Raw genomic sequence first — 19,684 nt, 5'->3', positions numbered from 1 at the left:
ATGTTAAACAGTCTCAGAAAGAAATAAATTATGCTTTAACTACTAATTGTTCCCCTTCTGTGATGTAAAAGAAAGCAGCCGAAATGAAAGTAGCTTAATACACTTATGCATAAAACATTATGCACATTATCAATACATGTATGTGCATGTGCAAATAAACATACGAAAATCTAAATATACTTGTGTTAACTCTATTGTCACTTTTAGTTACTTAATGGTCATGCATATGCATAGATATTGAATAAAACAAACTACATTATAGTAAATGAAAAATTGTGCAAAATGTGGAAAAAGAGAAAATATGTGTGTCAAACGTGCTATATTAAGGACACAAAGTTGCAAGCAAATTCTCCTTTGCAAGGGCAAAGACACAACTTAACTCCTGTTCATGTTTTAAAGGATGTTGGAATCATTCTTTTTAGCCTTTTTCTGCTTCTTCGGGAGAAATAAAGATAAAGAATTGGCCAACAACTATTACGTTCAGTTTAGATGGAAACACAAGGTTATATATGATTTCATCTTTGCAAAAACACTATTTTTCGCTATAGAATGCAACTTGTTTTGCACCAGCTGAGAAATTTGGGAAAATACTAGTTTGGCTGTTTTTGAATATAATCTCCTGTTTACGTCTGGGACTCTACATCATATTTTCTTCATCCCATAGTTTGCCAAAACTGATAATCAGGCTTCCAGGCTTTGAGACATTAGATCTATGTTCGCGATAACCAGCTAAGATTTCAATGTCGGATTTGAAGTGTTCTCCTGTTGTTTTGGAAAATAATTTACCTATGAATTTCAGTGGGTTAGGGCTTTCACAGTTCTCAAGAAGTTCTTCAATTCTGATGTTATTCCTTCTATATTTGACTTGAAACGCTAATTTATCACAAAGCACTTTGCATTCAGATTCTAAAGCAGGTTTTTTTTTTTTATCGGCAGTGGATATCAATTGTTCTACTTCTTCAGTGCGCGTCATAAACATTTGCTTAACTTCTACCAGGTCAGCACTAAATACTCTGATTTTATTCTCAATTTTGATCATATTTTCCTGTCTATTTTTGTTAGATTTTTTTTTAACTTTACATCAAATTTATTGCACAAATGTATCTCCTGATGTTTAATGTCTTGAATGCTTTTCTGTTCTGGTGTGCGGCCTCTTTATGTACCCTGAGTGCAATAATCAATACATTCAACTCCAACAACATGTCTTCATTTTCTTCATGGTCAGAAGGCAAAGCTGTATACACAGAAACAGCTGATACTGTTGACCCACTGGGTGTGTGCTGGTAATGGTTGACGAGGGGAAGACGAGGCCCTGTCAGGTTCATGTATGCCACTGGAAAGTTGCAAGTTTTCATTGCCCACGTCACTCCCTTTTTCACATCCACATTTTCTGTCGGCCAGAATGGATACTGTATTGTGAGGTCCTGGATGATCCATTTCTTTGTTTGTCTCTTTAAGCTCAGTTTGTGGTAGGCACTTTTGTGAACCTGAACTTGATTAGACTTAGATTTCGAATCACTTTTTCTTTCTACTTAAAGTCTTTAAGTTTTTTCTCTTCCCTTGGGTTCCTCCTCATGTTTTTAATATATTTGTAAGTGATTCCTCTTGAGTAAATGAAATACAGGATATCTCAAATAGATTAAAAATGGTTTGGTCCGTTTATAGGAGATGGACGTCTGAAGCAGAGCTCCGCTAGCAGCGGCTTTATTTTCCCACGTATTTCATATTATTTAGAGGTATCCTGTATTTAACCCGACCAAGGAACTTCCACTACAATATACAAGCATGAGTAACAAGAAGAAAAGTCAGAAAGAACCGGAAAAGAAACTTAAAGCTGCATCGAAGTCCGGACAGACTTCCGGCCTGAGTGCAGGTGTAAGGTATGGCATCATGGAGACTGACCTGGAACAGGCAGAAGAGTGCGCAGAATTCCTGGGGCCCCGCTCCATTGTATCGTCTCCAGTCGAGAGTGAAAATGGGAGCGAAGGCGCAAGTGATACAGGTCGCGAGGGATCGCCGATTACTGAGGATCATTCGAGACTAGAAAGGGCTCTGCAGGACGTGCTCTCATCTACTCATCGCGAGCCTGTAACAGGAGCTGCATTTTCACTTGCGGAGCACGAAAGCAGAAGCGAACTGTCCGAACTGAAAGAGATGATCGCTACACAGATAGCTACACAGAAAGAGATGAACACTACACTGGCCACTGCCATGGTTACGGCCATGAATGAGCTTAAGAAAGATAACACAAATGATCTTAAGAAGGTGGCCACTGAGCTCAAGAAGGATAACAAAGATAAGGAAACGCGTCTATTTGAACGTTTCGACGTGAACTTTAAAGGCATGTTGGAGAAATTAGTGGAACACATTGAAGAAACTAACTCCAAACTGAAAAGGCTTGATGATCATATTAATGACGTTTCAGACCAGCTGGAAGACGTTAAGCAGGGACTCACGGCTCGAGTGGAAACAGCGGAACAAATGGCATCTAACGCCGATGAAAAAGCCACAGCTGCGAACTCGGAATACAAAAAACTTGGAGACAGACTTGCAGCCCTGGAGGATGGGTGCAGAAGAAATAATATAAGAATTGAGGGTATACCTGAGAAACGAGAAAGCTCAAGCCCAGTGAAATTTGCAGTAGAATTACTGTCTAAAATAATTGGAGATGACTTTAAACTCGACAATGAGATAGCCACGGCTTATCGCACAAAGATACCAAGCGCCTTTAAATCTAGGTCTTTTATTGTCCGCTTCGAACGACTAAGATGTAAGCTTGATGTGATGGCACTTCTCAGACACAAGCAAGAGATTATATTCGAAAATAATCTTATTCGTATTTTTCCCGACTTCTCACCATCAACAGCTGCAAAACGCAGATCCTACAACGACATTAAAAGGATGCTACGGGAAGCCGATATCAAATACAGCCTCTTGTATCCTGCCAAACTGAAAGTGGAAGTTCAAGACGGACATTATATTTTCTTCAGCAAAGAAGAAGCTGAAAAAGAATTAAAGAAGCTGTTTCCGACACTTTTTTTTGAAAGTTAATTAAAATTAAAGAGCCGTATTCTATCAAGGCACGGGAAAGACCCATGATCTGATCGCTGGATCCATGTTTAAAGAGACTGGTATTATAATTACACATCTCTTATTCTCTTTTTTTTTAATTTTTTTTTTATCTGGACTTTATATGTTATATGTTTATGTTTTAATCAGAGTTATAGAGTTATAGACGTGAGTGTGAAAATGTGGAAGTGATTAAAGTAGGATTCGTTTTATTTATTTATTTTTTTATTTCTTTTCTTTTTTTTTTTATTTTATTTTATTTATTTATTTTAATTTATTTATTTATTTATTTTTTTTATTTTACTATACCTTAAAGTAGACTGTTTAACTTCATACCCTTGGTTTAATGCTTGTTCTACTATTTATACAATTACCATTATACTATTACAGTATGAATTACCAGGTTTATCCTGGACTAGTTTTTAAAATCACTCCCAGGGTTGTTTTTTTTTTTTTTTTTTTTTTTTAACCTTAATATCTTAACTTAAAAGCGCTGAAGATTATTTCAAGATTAAATATTGTTAATGAGAACATTTTCGGCAGATAGTATTAAGGATTTAACTGTAAAAGATATCTCTGTTTTAATTCTGTAACGCCGCTGCAGGGTGGGGTTTGTTTTGTTTTGGACGTGCTCTGTCTCTTCGTATGTCAGAGGACTGGAACATCGCGAAGTGGGGTCTAGCCTCATGTGGGGAGGCAAAATGGGGGGGTGGGGGGATAAAGGGGGGAGAGAAGGAGAGCAGGTTATATCTAATCTATTCTTATAATCCTTATAATTATAAATATCAATGCAGCAACAGGCTAACATGCAACAACTCCTGGGGAATCTTGAAACTAAGATTAAAAATGCCATATTACCAATTAAAACTATAAAATGACATTAAAAACTCAGAATCAATGTCTCCATGATGGGACAGTTAACTTTGTGAGCTGGAATGTTAAAGGCCTGAATCACGAATTAAAGAGAAAGAAAGTATGCTCTCACCTAACAGGCTTAAACGCTAAAATAGTATTTTTACAGGAGACCCACTTACTAACCAAGGATCAGTTCAGATTACAAAAAGACTGGACTGGCCAAATGTTCCATTCTAGCTTTATAAAGAAAACTAGAGGGGTGGGAATTCTCATACATAGAACAGTTCCATTTGTAGCATCAGAGGTAGTGTCGGACCCTGAAGGGAGATATGTGATGGTCATGGGCAACTTATATAACAGTAAAATGATTTTGATAAATGTTTATGCACCCAATGTTGATGATAAGGAATTCATGCAAAATCTATTTGCATCCATTCCCAGTGTGAACACTCATAAAATTATAATGGCTGGGGACTTTAATTGTGTTTTAAATCCACTCTTAGATAGGACTCCCGTGACAGGGGGGACGACATCTAATACTGCAAAGATAATTACACAGTTTTTAAATGATCACAACTTATCAGACCCCTGGAGGTTTCTTAACCCAAACTCAAGAACATATTCGTTCTACTCACCAGTGCATTATAGCTACTCAAGAATTGATTATTTTTTTATAGATAATAATTTCCTGCCTACAATTAAATCATGCAAATATGACACAATTGTTATCTCTGACCATGCCCCTCTAGTCTTGGAGCTAAAATCAATAAGCCCCTCGTACTCACCTCGCAGATGGCGTCTTAACCCTCTTTTATTGGCAGACGAGAACTGCACAGAATTTATATCCAAACAAATCAGCTTCTTCCTAGAGACAAACATGTCTACAGAGGTTTCTGCAGGAACACTCTGGGAAACTCTAAAGGCCTTCCTAAGAGGCCAGATTATTTCATATCTTTCCCATAGAAATAAATTAGAAACCAAGAAAGTGTCAGAGCTAAGAAATGAAATTACTAGAATAGATGAAGAACAAGCCAGGCGTCCAAGTGAAGCTCTTCACAGGAAAAGGCAGGCCTTGCATACAGAACTTAACATCTTAACAACTAAAGAAACTGAACAACTTATTTATAAGTCTAGACAGCATTACTATGAACACGGAGAAAAAGCTAATAAGCTTTTAGCTCAACAAATTCATAAACAAGAAGCTCACAATGCAATACCAGTAATCACCAACAAGAATGGAGAAGAAATCATCGACCATAATAAAATAATGCACACATTTAGAGATTACTATAAGTCTTTATATTCCACTGAGCCCAAAGAAGACAACACGCAATCTAATGCATTTCTGGATAATTCACAAATACCACAAATAGATGCTTTAAGTGCTGAGGAACTAGATAAACCTCTAACGCTAACAGAATTACTAGACGCTATAAAGTCACTACAAAGCGGGAAATCATCAGGCCCTGATGGTTACCCCGTAGAGTTTTATAAGAAATTCTCCACTCAGCTAGCTCCACTCTTATTGGTAACATTTACAGAAGCTAAAGACCACCAAATACTACCTCAAACATTTCGACAAGCATTAATCACCGTCTTTCCTAAACAAAATAAGGACTTGTTACAATGTGCATCATATAGACCAATTTCACTCCTGAATAATGATGTTAAGATACTCTCAAAAATCCTAGCTAGAAGGATGGAGAAAGTGCTGCCCTCGGTAATATCACAAGATCAAACTGGATTTATTAAAGGCCGACATCTATCTTCAAATCTCCGACGCTTGTTTAATGTTATATATTCACCAGCAAAATCAAACACCCCAGAGATATTACTATCATTAGACGCAGAAAAGGCATTTGACATGATCGAATGGAATTACCTTTTCACTGCATTGGAGAAATTTGGGTTTGGCCCGAATATTTGTGCTTGGATTAAACTACTGTATACCAGTCCAGAAGCTTCAGTTTGTATTAATAAAATTTGCTCAGACTACTTTAAACTAGAACGTGGTACCAGACAAGGATGTCCCTTGTCGCCACTGTTGTTTGCAATCGCTATTGAACCACTGGCGGTTCACTGCCGAAATTCTCATCAGATAAAGGGGATTGTCAGAGAAGGACTGGAACAGAAAATTTCTCTATATGCAGATGATATGGTCTTATATATATCGGACCCAGAAAACACTGTCCCTGCTGTTTTAACAGCACTAACAGAATTTCAAAAGATATCTGGTCTTAGAATTAATCTGAATAAAAGTATACTCTTTCCAGTGAACTCACAAGCATATAATATTAAATTAGACACCCTACCTTTTACCATAGCAGATCAGTTTAAATACCTAGGGGTAAATATCACAAGTAAACATAAAGCTCTTTATCAACAAAATTTTGGCGTCTGTATGGAAAAAATTAAGCAAGACTTGCATAGATGGTCAACCCTTCATCTCACTCTAGCCGGAAGAATTAACATTGTTAAGATGAATATCCTTCCTAAACTTCTCTTTTTATTTCAAAACATTTCAATATATATCAATAAATCGTTTTTTAAACAGTTAGATTCAATAATAACCTCATTCATTTGGAACTCAAAACACCCACGTATCCGAAGAGCGACCCTACAAAGACCTCAGGCAGAAGGTGGCATGGCTTTACTCAAGACTGTGGGACATGATAATAATTTACCGGTACTATACTCTTTACTCCTCCAAGTTAGATTAAATTCTTACTAATTCAAGCATTTCTTGACATGTACAGATTTCCAAATGTAGAGCTGTCATTAATCTTCCTCACTTAAACGTATCTCTCTAATATCTAGCTTATGTTGTCAGAGTGCAAGTTGATTGTGTAAATCATTGCACATGACTCTCCACACAAAATATCTTTAGTTGAAGATGAACAAAGTTATGTTTATAGGAATTGTCCCCTCTGATCTTCCTCATATTTTAAAAGTTTTTAACACTTAATAGTCTTTTCACGCTATACAATCAATTGGGCAAAATCTGGTCTCCTACCCCGAAACTCTCCATTAAAGAATTATACATTTCTGCTCCATTCCAGCAGCTAGTTCAAATAAATACTTGGGCATTGCCACTTCTCAGCTCCTTCTAATAACATTTCTTCTAGTTATCAATGGATTTAAAAAGGTCAAGGTCTCTATTGCTGCTGCTTCAATTTTAAAAACAAACATTTTATCCTAATGTGAAATCTCTACTACCTAACTTTTTGTGGATTTAAAAAGACCTACTAATAACCATGCTATTCTGATAAGAAATAGCTTTGAGGGCCAAATCTCTTTGCCTGATCTGGAGTTTTACCACTGAGCTTTTGTTCTATTGCCTATCTGAAGCTGGCTTGCTTCACCTGCCAATCCTCCACCCAGATCTTTCAGAATTTGGCTTTTCATGTAGCTGGCAATGCAATCTCCTTTCCACCTTGATTATTTTCTGGCAGTCAAATATTAGAGACTTTACACATTACAATCCTTGAGGTTCAAATTCTCCACTCCTTCCTTCTTATCTCTAGCTAAGTTCTGCTCTTAAAGCGTCTGATATCTTTTTGTCCTCACCTCTATCTCATCATCCTCTTAATAAATTTTCCTCCTTCCATGCTAGGCCTCATTATGTTCCATACCATTAATTTCAGTGGAGAAATGTGACACAAATAGTTTCACACTCAGTGGCTTAGTCATGTATATAATGTATTTTGGTCCTTATGAATATTTAAATATTTTACAATAGTATTTCTTGATGCTTACTAACCAGCAATATGACACAACTCAAAAGTTGTTCTTGCATGCACGTGTAGGGTACATCTCAATGGAACCTGCAATGATTGTAATTTCATCTTAGTACACAGGTTGGCATTATTACTTGCACCATTCTCTCTTTTGCCCATAGCCCCAAGAATCATTGACAGGAAGAACTATGATGTCACTTCCGCCTCTTGACCTAATGCCCCACCTCTTCTGGCACAGAACTCATTTAAGTATCTGTTTCACCAGATATAGGCCATCTTTCTGAGACTCATTTTCTGAAGAAGACAACATTGGATCAAACACATCCTAAGATTTACCTTTTTTTCATTCATTTTTTTGGAATTACAACCTGCCAATTATATAGACCTCATTAACTTATGCCACAAACCTGTTTGTGTTCCTTATTACATCTTTGCATGCAGAGCTGAAGAAATGCATTCAGAATATCTCTTATCACCCACAGCATCTGAGCACTGGTATAACAAACTTTTGGGCACCCCCAAAATAGCAGCCCCCTTTAAAAATAGCACTTATTTCAAACCCAGCTGTCCCTTCACTGAAGTCAGAAATTATTCAAATAAATGTTTTTTTGAGATCATTAAACCTGTGCTGTGGGTGGTTAATTCGTTGCAATTTTGAGAAAAACTGCTGTGGCTCTAAAACAGCACAATGGCCAACAGACTGCTCTGAAGATGGGCAAGGCTGGATGTCTGATTAACAGATGTAAGCCTAGCATTTGTTGGACTTATCTGATATTCGGTGTGTGTCTCAGCCTTTTCACATTGGGGTTCATTTCAATAATAATGATAAAACATTTTGAGACTTCAGTGTTATTATGTACTTTTTTCTATATAAATACAGTACTTTATGTTATTATACCTGGGTCTGGAACTGACAGGTCACTTGGCACATTCTTATTGATATGCTCATGGTTGTCTGCAATGGAAAGAAGTGGGCTAGAAGAAGAAGCCTTTACTGTTGAGCTCATCACGAGACATAATCTGCTCTGTGGATGAAACTACTCAAATTTCAAGTATTATGCATTCCTCCTGTCTATTGTATATTGACATCACAATGTGTGTCAAACCAGGTTCTTACTGTTTTTTTATCCTAAAAACCCAGAAATATTAATTTCTATTTTCAAAAATTATATAAATATTGTTGTGGCTAGTTTTTCAGAGGTCTGATGAGGAGGCTGTTTTGGGCATGCCCCCATACCTCATGGTGGCTGCAGGGACATTCAATACACCAATGCCTTTTAGTGTACCGATTTTGAGAAATAGCCTATAAAGGCAATGGTGAATACTAGCACTATTTTTTTCCTCCCTCCAGTCAGGGGCAAGAGTTGGGTGGAAGAGGACGAAGCTTGGTGGAGAGGAGTGGAGGCGGACCAGAGACTGTGAAAGGCATTGTGTTGTGGCCAGGACTTAAAGGGGTGAGTGGTGCTTCAGCACTGGGTTGTGTGAACTATCGTGTTGTACATATTGTAAATAAACGTGTGTTGGGTGAAACTATGATGTCTACCTGTCTGTGTCCGGGCTGTTCCCCACAATGGCATCCCAGATGGGACTCTCTGCCTGGTACAAGGCAGGGACCCCAAAAAAATAATTTTGTGGGCAGTCCGGAGCAGCAGGTTAGCCCACACATGCGCCGCGGGAGCGGCGCATGCACAACCCCGCGTGAGCGATTCACCTCGCGGCCCGCCACCAGTCCACTAAATGGCCATGTTCCCCTGGTGCGGGGAAAAGATCAAGGACGTTGCCGGAGTGCAGCGGGCTCCAGCAGGCACACTGTCGCTAAGGACATCCGAGACGGCAGCGTGGTGAGGACGGTGACACAGAGAAACGAGACCCAGGAGGTGAGTGCCCTGCCCAATAGCGATCGGCCCAGCGGGGGCAAACTTACCTTTTGTGTTGCAGGCAGGGACTGCCTGGGTCTGCGTCAGTGGCAGCAGTATGCCGATCCTCAGGCTGTCATCGGCGGTGAAGCGGCAGAATGCAGTGCCACGAGAAGGGAGTCGCTGCAGCTCGATAAGCAGCAGCTGCTGCTGGATTCTAGGAAGGCACGTCGCTGCACCAGGAGGCAGAGAAACAGAGCCAAAATGGCCGCGGACCGGTAGTCCCACCCCGTGACAGGCACGGGATTGGACGGTGTGTCCGGGGAGCCCACCGATGATTGGATGGAGGCGGGCCCAAGAGGTGTCAATCCCGGGCTGAAGGACCCGACGGGGCCTGTGGGAAGGCCCCTCAGAGAGCAGCCTGACAAAAAGGTAGGGCAACTACCGACTGACTCTCTGTGCTTGCCAGCGGCTCTGCGTGAGCTGGAGGAATGCCTGCAGCCCGCAGAGTCGCTTTTACAGGTGATACGCGTCCTCCATAGAGGATTGAAGGAGCTAGAGGTGAAGGCGGCCACGTCCGTGATGACGCTGCGACAGTGGGTGGATCGGCGCGGCGCTGGAGGCTTCAGCCGGAGGGACGCAGCAGGGATGGTAAGTGAGACCGCCCCCATACAGAGAAGGGGAGATCCCACCGATGGGGACCATGATGTTAGTGATCGGAACCATGTCGGTGGGTCTCCGACAGCGGATGCGGCAGGGCAGGCTGCTTGCGAGGTGAGGGGAGAAACAGCGAGAGGGCAGAGCGGACAGGGGCTGATGAGTGCCCTGGGTCCTAGCGCTTGATGCCCCGAGCCAGCGGCAGTCTCCCGTCACTCTGCATGGACGCAGACGGGAACGGGGCTGCGCGTTTGTCATGCGCAGACTCAAACTGTCAGGATGTCCAAGAGGGAAAGGAGGGATCGAGGGCTGAGTGCCGATTCCTCCAACAGGAAGGGACGTGCAGCTGGGTGCGCGCGTCCAGTGAAGGGCCACTCCCCAGAGCTGGTGGAATGGAGAGAAAAGCAGGCGGTCCCGTCAGCTGGAGGGACACGCAACCCACGGAGGAGGTTCCGAACAGGCAAGTTCCAGGGTCCTTGTAAAAGGGGGGAGCGCTGCCGGTGCGTGGCACAGAGGGACGCCAGGGAAGGGTGTCCAGGCAGCGGCTCTGCCCCTGTGTTTCTGTGTGTTGCAGGATTGGGCCCAGGATGAGCAGTAGGACCTGCTTGGGGGGAAGCCGACCCTCATCGGACGGACTGTCTGGCAGGACGACACTTCGCTGGCGATGGGGCAGCCCCTCAACCGGCGGAGGCTGCGAAGGCACGAGCGGCACTGAACAGCGGGGCACGTAGATCTCAGAGGGGGTGCCGAAGAAGAGAGTTCCAGGGTGCCGGAACGGACCCTGGACAGAGAGTAGGACCCACTTCGGGGTTGAGCCGCCTTAACGGGGTGTGTCGCTCGGAGCAACGGGTCTTCGCTGGCGATGGGACACTGTGGCACCCGGCTGGGGTTCCTACCCAGACAGGATGCCCAGGAGGACCAGAGGAGGGCTCATGACTCCTCCAGAACATGAGGGGGCATCCGCCCTGGTTGCTTTGGGGGCCACGGGTACAGAGCATGGAAGCTCAACCCTGTAGGGGCCCGTGGTCACCGCCAGGGGGCGCCCCGATGTCTTGGGAACCCTGGACCTCAGTACTTCCGCCACACCCGGAAGTACTGGGGGGTAGAGGATTGTGGACACCCGGAGGACTTCCGGATGTACCGTCAGAGCTTCCGCCACACAGGGGTGTGACTACGGTGCCCCTTAGGATACACCTGGAGCACTTCCGGGGTGAATAAAAGGGGCCGCCTCCCTCCAGTCAGGGGCAAGAGTTGGGTGGAAGAGGACGAAGCTTGGTGGAGAGGAGTGGAGGCGGACCAGAAACTGTGAAAGGCATTGTGTTGTGGCCAGGACTTAAAGGGGTGATTGGTGCTTCGGCACTGGGTTGTGTGCACTATTGTGTTGTACATATTGTAAACAAACGTGTGTTGGGTGAAACTATGACGTCTACCTGTCTGTGTCCGGGCTGTTCCCCACACTATGCAGATGAAACTCAGTTATATAGAGTATGTCAATTGCACCATGATTCTGTGTACTGCTAGCATTACAAAAATAGAAAAGAAGTAATTTTCTCAAATAAAGAAAAAATATAAATTCAAATTATTTATTGTAGCAAGAAAGTAAAAAAACTTTATCATCTTACCCTGCAAATTAAGCCAGAATTGAGATATCTAGCTGTCATTATAGACTCAGAATTAAATGTTAAGTCATTACATAAAGACTGCTTTTTCATGTAAGAAAACTGTGAAAGTTGCTTAAAAATTAATAAATGATTTTGTTTTAAGCTGACTGGATTACTGTAATGTCTTTCAGGGATGGCAAGAAAGGGGATACATCAGTTGCAACCAGATCACAATGCAGCAGCAAATATCTTTTTATGAATATTAGTATCACTGCATTGGCTGCCTGTGTCATTTAGGACTGATTTCAAAATTCTCTTAATAGTCACTAATGCTATGAACAGTCTTGTGCATCCTTACATTACTGAATGCCTGTCCCCATTTAACCCTAAATGCAATCTTAGGTCTTCAAACTCTGGTTTACTCAAGATTCCTAGAGTGAAGCATTAAATAACTGGTAAGGTGTCCTTTTCTTTTAGATAGATAAAAACAACTTCATTTGTCTGCAGCAGGGAATTTGGCTTTTTACAGAAGCCCTTTAAATAAATAAACAAAGAGACAGATAAACAAATATATCTATAACTAAGAAATATATCAATAAACCAAGAAACACTCTGCGGACAGTTATTTCTAATGCTAAAACCAAGAAATCTGCAGCAGAGACACGAAACACATTTTACAGTGTACCATGTAGTGCATGCCTGGATGTATACATGGGACAAACGTCTAAAACACTTGCAATATGTAAAAAAGAACATTGCAATGCTTATAGAAGGAAGCTGACAGAAGGAAGGACACATGTTTAACTGGGACACTGTACAAGTAAGATTCAGGGTAAATACTGAGAGTGCCAGAAAGCTGGCTGAATTGTGGCTATCAAATGAAAACACCATTAGCAGACATTTGGACATGAACCCTGCATATTCCTAAAAAGAAGAACATCCAAATAATGAAAAAAGATTTTAAGATAAACACTCTCCAAACCATACCTTACTAATACACCCCTTTTACAAACCACATCCTCATTTGCTATATATTGCCTTTGATTCCTGTATGTCTAATCATTTTCCACTGATGATAACGACACCTGGTAGGTGTTGAAAGCTCAGGAATAAAAAGCTATTTTAAGATATGTGACTCATTTTTTCTCGCTTTCTAGATTTCTAGCAATAAATATGCAAACTACGTCATAGACATTCTATGTTTATCCTTATTCTTAGAGGCATGTGAAGAGAATAATGAATGACCAGAGGAGCAGGGCAGTCATTTCACCTTAAAAATAATAAATAATAACCCTACATTTAGACACTGATTTCCTCAAAACTCAGTTTTTTTCATGTGAGTGGGGAGCCACTTCAACCTCCACTAATGTGTAGCATCTAACTGGATGATGCGACAGCAGCCATTTTTGAGCCAGCTCACTCACCAACACATTAGTTGAAGTGGTTAGAGAGATAGCCATTTAGATACAGAGAATGATTAGAGGGCCAGAATGACTAGGCTATGGAGGGTAATTTAGCAGGGATATCAGGATACACCCTGCTCTTTACAAAGAATGTCCAGAGATATTTTATGTCCACAGAGAGTCAGGACCTTACATCTCATCAGGACTTTACATCTTATCCATAGATGCAGACGTTTTCACAACACAGTGTCTCCAACACTGCACTGAGGCATTGGGATCCACATTCAGGCAAATGGGGCAAACACCCCCTGTTCACCTCACTAACACCTCTTCCACCGGCAATCCAAGCTTGTCCTACATGGTCTCCCATCCAAGCAGTGCACAGGCTCAAACACGCATTCAGTTGGATGACCTCTTCTGAAGTGCATGTGGTATGGCTGTTTCTTTAGATTTATTTTCTCCAGTTGTCATGTCAGCTGGAGTTTTTATTTTCTTCTACTCCCTATCAATCTGACCAAAGCTTACTGTATAAGCTGAAATATATTACTGAAAAAGTATATTAATGTGAATTTCCCCTTGGGATTAATAAAGTATCTATCTATCTATCTCCGAAATTTTTTAATGTTACTTTTTTCTTTAGCTTTTGTGATTATAATTTTTCAATTTTTTTTTTGAAAAGTACTTTGACCTACAACTTTTGTATGAAAATGTACTAAAGGAATACATTTTGTTGTATTGCTGAAAACTGTACACACTATTGCACAATAATTCCTTTATAATGAAAATTGTTTCCACGACAAGGCATTAAAATAATGTAGGTTTTCTTTACTTGAAAAATTAACTTCCAAGAATCATTGAGGTTACTAAATATCTTATATTCTCTCTGAAGTGCGAGTGAAATACAGGTTTGCTGACTGTCTAATGCTGGGCTCTAATCAGGGGGTGTTCAGCAGGCAAAATAAAACAGCAACTTGAAAGTAGTTAATTTTTAAGTAAAACAATTAGCATATGATGATACCTGTTATATAAAAGTGTGAGTCACTTAAATTATAGAATACACCTAATATTAAGCATGTAATGAAAAATTTATGTTCATTGTGCAATCATAGTAGATTGTTTTAGTTATGATGTAGAACAGAATTAAAATGCTTTTTGACTTACATTTTCTTTTAACAAATTAAAAGTACTAAAAGTACATAAAAATAAAATTCAATTTTGTTTGAAATTAATCAAAATTGCAATAAAGGTTCAAATTACTAATATGTACTGCATTTCAGGAAAATAAAAAATATATTTTGTAAATAATTTGTTTTCATACTGCATTGTCATGTCAAGTTTGACTCTTCTAAAGTCAATGATAATGAGGTATCTGAATGGCCATATAGTAAATAACTTCACCACGCCTGACTGATTTTGGTCCAAGACAATTTACTTTGTTCTGATCATTCATGATGCTTAGAACTACATTATACATAACTATTTTTGTCTTTCAAGATTGAAATTAATTATTGACATGCTCTCTTGAAATAGATATAGCTGAAATGTGAAGTGTGAATACTTCTTACCTCTGTCCCCTTGAGCACCTTTTTCTCCAAGACTTCCAGGTGTCCCTTTCCCAGGTGTTCCTGGCTCACCCTTCCAACCAGGAGTTCCAACAAGACCAAATAAACCCGACTCACTTAAACCTAGTTAAGAAAAAAAACAAGTTTTTTTTCCTCCTTTATAATGCAGCTTGTATTCTTAGTATGTTCTTCTAATTAAGCTTCAAGGAAAGCAGGAAAAAACAAATATGTGCAGAATATGAATTATGGTCACTTCTAAAGCTTCCAGCATTGAAATAATTACAAAGCTAGCTATTTATCCAATCACAGCTTTATCTGCACTTGGGAAAAACTACTTTCATAAAAAGCATGAAAATTTCTTTTTGCTATTATCATGTATTAAAGGTGTCATACGGTGCGTTGGCACCCTGCCCGGGATTGTTTCCTGCCTTGTGCCCTGTGTTGGCTGGGATTGGCTCCAGCAGACCCCCGTGACCCTGTGTTCGGATTCAGCGGGTTGGATAATGGATGGATGGATGGATGGATGTATTAAAGGCCTAGTTCAATGTGCTAAAGTAATTACATTATGCAAAATCTGAACAAAGGAAGTACAATTCAGAAGATTTCCTGCCAGGGGCAGAGTGGCCATCAGGAATACTAAGACATTTCCTGGTGGTGCAATGATGTTTCTGGGTCAGTGAAGCTGCTGTGCACACCCTTTCAAATTCTCATAAATAAATGTCTACTCTCCTAGTGGTATAAACCACTTTAAATGCAGGTATTCATTCTAGACGAAAAGAAATCAACCCCTCTCCAAATGGTACAACACATTGCAAGTGAAACTGAAACCAACCCTCCATTATCTTAAGTTATTCACTGCATTTAACCATTTTAAAATGGACACCAAAAGTGAAAGAAAAAAAAAGTTGGTACTGAGAAAGCAAGAATTAAGCAAACTAAAAAAACATGCACTAGAGGAGGAAGAATGCGAAAACATACAGAAATTTCAGCTTTATTCAGAACACGTGAGAAAAAGATATGCAATAACATGTTATAGTTATACAGGCATAATGTGTTCTGCACTGCAGATTATCATTAGCCATGGTACATAGCAGCACACTAGATAGTAGTAGCCCTATTAATTATTTAATTCCTTTGCTATAAAAAATTAGGCTGGCCCTGTGGGAGGGAGGATGTTAGTTAAATTGCAGGATATAAGAGTAGGTTGTATTTTACACATCCACCATGCAAAGATCTTGATCTGCTTTTCTACTCTCACCATCAACAATCCCCAAGACAGAGTGATTGGAAAGTGTGTCCTTAACTATTGAGAATACAAAGCTTAAGCTGCTTATACTCCACAAGATAACATTCTCGACCATGGCAACTTGTTCCTTCAACATTTTCATAAGTACATTGAAAAAAGAAAGAGACCTCTGATTTAGGAGTTGTATGTCTATTTAATTTTGTTGGCAAATAACATGATGGCCTAGAAATAACAGGAATCTGCACCAGCAATCAAAAGGTTGCCGTTTCGAATTTTGTAAATGCCAGAAATGATTCCACTCCGTTGGGCCTTTGAGCAAGGCCCTTAACCTGCAATTGCGTCATCCTGGATATGATGTTACCCTGCATCCAACCCTTTAAGCAAGTCCTTCAACTTGTAGGGAAAACTCGGGGGTTGGTGACAGGATTGGCACTCCAGTTACTCTAAAAAAACACCCACACTGTTCCATTCCATTTGAACTAGTTGAAGTGCTGAGGTGTCACCCATTACACGGCTGCTCTCGGGTGCTAATTTGGAATCCTGAGCTGGTTTGTCGTGTGGTGGGTGCGGCAATTCACTGTATCAGTGCATGCTCCCAACCTCTCTCTAGGAATAATGCCCACCTAACCTTGGGGTGGGCTGGTCTGTATCATGTCACATCAGGGATAAAAAACAGTCCCACTCTGCCCCTGGTTGTTGCTATTACACACAAAAAGTCCCAAAAGACCAAAACTCTGACAAGGCAAAGTTGGGTGATGGGAGATAATAGTTGTGGCGTTTTGATGCAAATCAGCACATTACAGCAAAACTGTAAATTTACATCTTATATTAATCTTTAGCTGCCTTATCTTAGCAAATTACAGTAAACACGGAAATAAAATAATTTATTTTGCTGCTCATTTTGTTTCTTTTTTTTGATAGAGAATAGTCACTGACTAATAGAGTACACTATCAAATATCAGTACACTATCAGCACTAACACTATGCCTAACTGTAAGGAGAAACTATCAAACTACATGCAACATATCACACAGGAACCTACCCTGTCTATTAAGCTCTATGAAGCTAAATTGTTGTAATATAATGACCAATAGAACTATTAACAAAGTAACAAAAAGCCAAACTAAAACTGTAGGAAAGGTAATACACTAAGGAAAGAATTAAAACTCAACAAGAGCAGGTATCATCCACCATCAGCATAACACTGCCAGATCTAAACACTAGCATGGCAAATTGCTCGCGCACTAAAGAGACTACAGCTGCAGGTGGAAGTTCCATTTTACTTATGGTGCCAAGCAGAGTTGTGTTGATGTGCAGCAGTCTATTAGCCAGAAAAAGCGCAGTGAAGAAGCTGTCTGTTGTTATGGTTCTGCCTTTGTCCAGAAACGGCTCCAAAAGCTTTATGGCCACAGACTCAGAAAGTCTTTGCCCTGGGTTGTAACTCAAAATACAGCTCTCAACAAAACGTTACTAGATGTCCGAATTTGAAGCAAACCTGATGTTTTTCACACGTTCTGCACAGGTGTCTTTGTTGTCAAAGCGCAGATGCCACATGATAGTCTGACAGCGGTCATGGGACATTGTATCTTTGATTGCTGGTACAACAAATAGTCCTGAGCAGGTATCAGCCACAGCATCAACTGGCCATCGCTGCTCTTGTGAAAAGAATGGAGATAAACAGCATCAACTCAGAAAGTGAGAGGCAAGTTTTACTATGTGAAAGTCACTGACAGAATAAAACTGAATAACAAAAAAGCGCTAACTTTTACAAGTAGCCAAAATTTACACCAGGTGTTACAGACTCAAATCAAATGTATTTTTTATTATATTGTAGTAATAATAATAGTAGCTCACTACTCAAAATGCGGAGCGCCCAGACTCAAACCTAGAATTTTCTGGTTGTAAGGCAGCAGTTCTTACCTCTGCACCATCCAATAATGCATATCAACTTTATCTCGATTGACATTTGAGCTTGGGTTTTTAACTCATTGACAGCGAAATGTAAATTGAATGATTTTTTTTTTACTTTAGTTATTTTCTTGAATAAAAGTGTATGTGTTTATTTGATATTTGGACTAAAGTCTTCACACGTTATACACTTCACGTCATTATTAGTATAACATGGAAAAAGTTTCTGCTTTAGGTATGTGTTCAGCATTTCTTGCCTCACATTTCAAGTCATCTTACACTTACCTAGATCTTTGTAGACACGTAACATGCATGTATTCCAAATAAGGATATACTATATTATGTACCCTATACAACTCCAGGCAACTCACACGCAGATAAGGAGCCTTGGCTTTTTTCCTGAGTTGAGCTCTGTCAAGATGGAGGATGGTATAACAGGCTACCTGCTGCTTGTCATGATCAACACATTTACAAAACAAAAGACACTAATGGAGAGGTGCGAAGGAATTTAAGGTGGGCCGGGATTACAAGTTTTTTCATAGGCTTCAGAGATTCTACTGTTAAAGAATGATGTTACATTTTTGTCCTTATTTGGATTTTTGCATAGTATACTTTAACAAAAGTGTCAAATACTGTGGTTCAATACACTTCAGTAACATACTGTAAATACAGAACTACAGTATGGATAGCTACACCTTGGGTAATCCAGATAAAAATATTTAAAAACATAACAGTAAAACAGTCTACAGTAACAAGTCAGTGTAATGACCTAGACAAATTCTAAAAACAAATTAAAGGTTTAGGCTTTGCATGTGCAAACCACAACACAGTTAACCTCACAACTGAAATTCTTACCTTGTGTTCCAGGTGGTCCTCTTGCTCCTGGCAAACCATTAAGACCATTTAAACCTGGAGGCCCTGGAAAACCTGAAAAGGGTGAAGTCTCCATTACAAATTCTTGGACAATAAAAGTTAATTATCATTGTGTTTAGAGACAAGTTAAGACAAGTAAGAATTGAAAACAAGGTGTGCAAGATATGAGAAAAAAAAGGAAAAAAAATACAAGATAAGAAACCGTTAACCCAATAAAACATATCCTGCAACTTTTTACAGTAAGAGAGTTCTTGAAGATGAGGACAGAGAACTGGGTGAACAAGATAGAAGAAAATAAAAACAACAGAATTCCAAAGTAAGAAACTGCTAGTCCAATTAAAAAATGTTCTATAACTTAGAAGTACTTACTTACTTAATTTATGTTAATTGCAATGGGAAACAAAATGATGATCATAGAACCCACATGCTAAACAGATTAAATAGTCAATTGCTATATAATACTGTAACTGATGAGAATGAATTACAGAAGGATGTGAAACGGGTCATCAGGCATGTAAAGATGAAACATAAGAACAGGATTGGCAATGAACCGAGAACTGACAACTTGGGTTCATTGAGAAATAGTATGAAAATGATAACTGGCATTCAAATTAAAAACTACTGTAAAATCATGGGGAATTGGAAGGTGTTATAATCGACTACCAATTGACTGTAAAATATAATGAATTCTATTTAAGGTTTGAGAAGCTGACTAAAAGATAGATGCTAAACTAAACTCTCGCCTATCTCTACTTCTACAATTTGCATATAGAGCAAAGAGCGGAGTGGAGGATGTCACAGCTATACTTCTGAATCTGCTTTATAAACACTTAGAAGGGTCAAAAACCCATGCTGCATTAATACCGTACAGCTTCAGATTTTAAATGAGAAACTGATTGATCAATTTTATTTAGATT

General features: G+C 39.8%; 2 protein-coding genes across 2 annotated transcripts in view; one reads left to right on the top strand and one right to left on the bottom strand.

Annotated features, from left to right (window-relative positions):
* The window catches only part of col4a6 (collagen, type IV, alpha 6), a 542,265-nt gene that overhangs the window by 89,760 nt on the left and 432,821 nt on the right, over positions 1-19,684 (bottom strand). Inside the window, exons 36-37 of the mRNA XM_028815433.2 lie at positions 18,750-18,821; positions 14,744-14,863 (exon numbers count right to left, since the gene is read on the bottom strand). Of these exons, the coding sequence (XP_028671266.1) occupies positions 14,744-14,863; positions 18,750-18,821 (192 nt within the window). The remainder of the gene's footprint in view (positions 1-14,743; positions 14,864-18,749; positions 18,822-19,684) is intronic.
* The window catches only part of LOC127529743 (craniofacial development protein 2-like), a 928,907-nt gene that overhangs the window by 554,421 nt on the left and 354,802 nt on the right, over positions 1-19,684 (top strand). The gene's annotated exons all lie outside the window — the stretch shown is intronic.

This window comes from Erpetoichthys calabaricus, chromosome 12, assembly GCF_900747795.2.
Source record: "Erpetoichthys calabaricus chromosome 12, fErpCal1.3, whole genome shotgun sequence".
In the NCBI taxonomy this organism is placed as follows: Eukaryota; Metazoa; Chordata; class Cladistia; order Polypteriformes; family Polypteridae; genus Erpetoichthys; species Erpetoichthys calabaricus.
The sequence above is the reverse complement of the archived record's forward strand: the minus strand, read 5'-3'. Positions and strand labels throughout refer to the sequence as shown.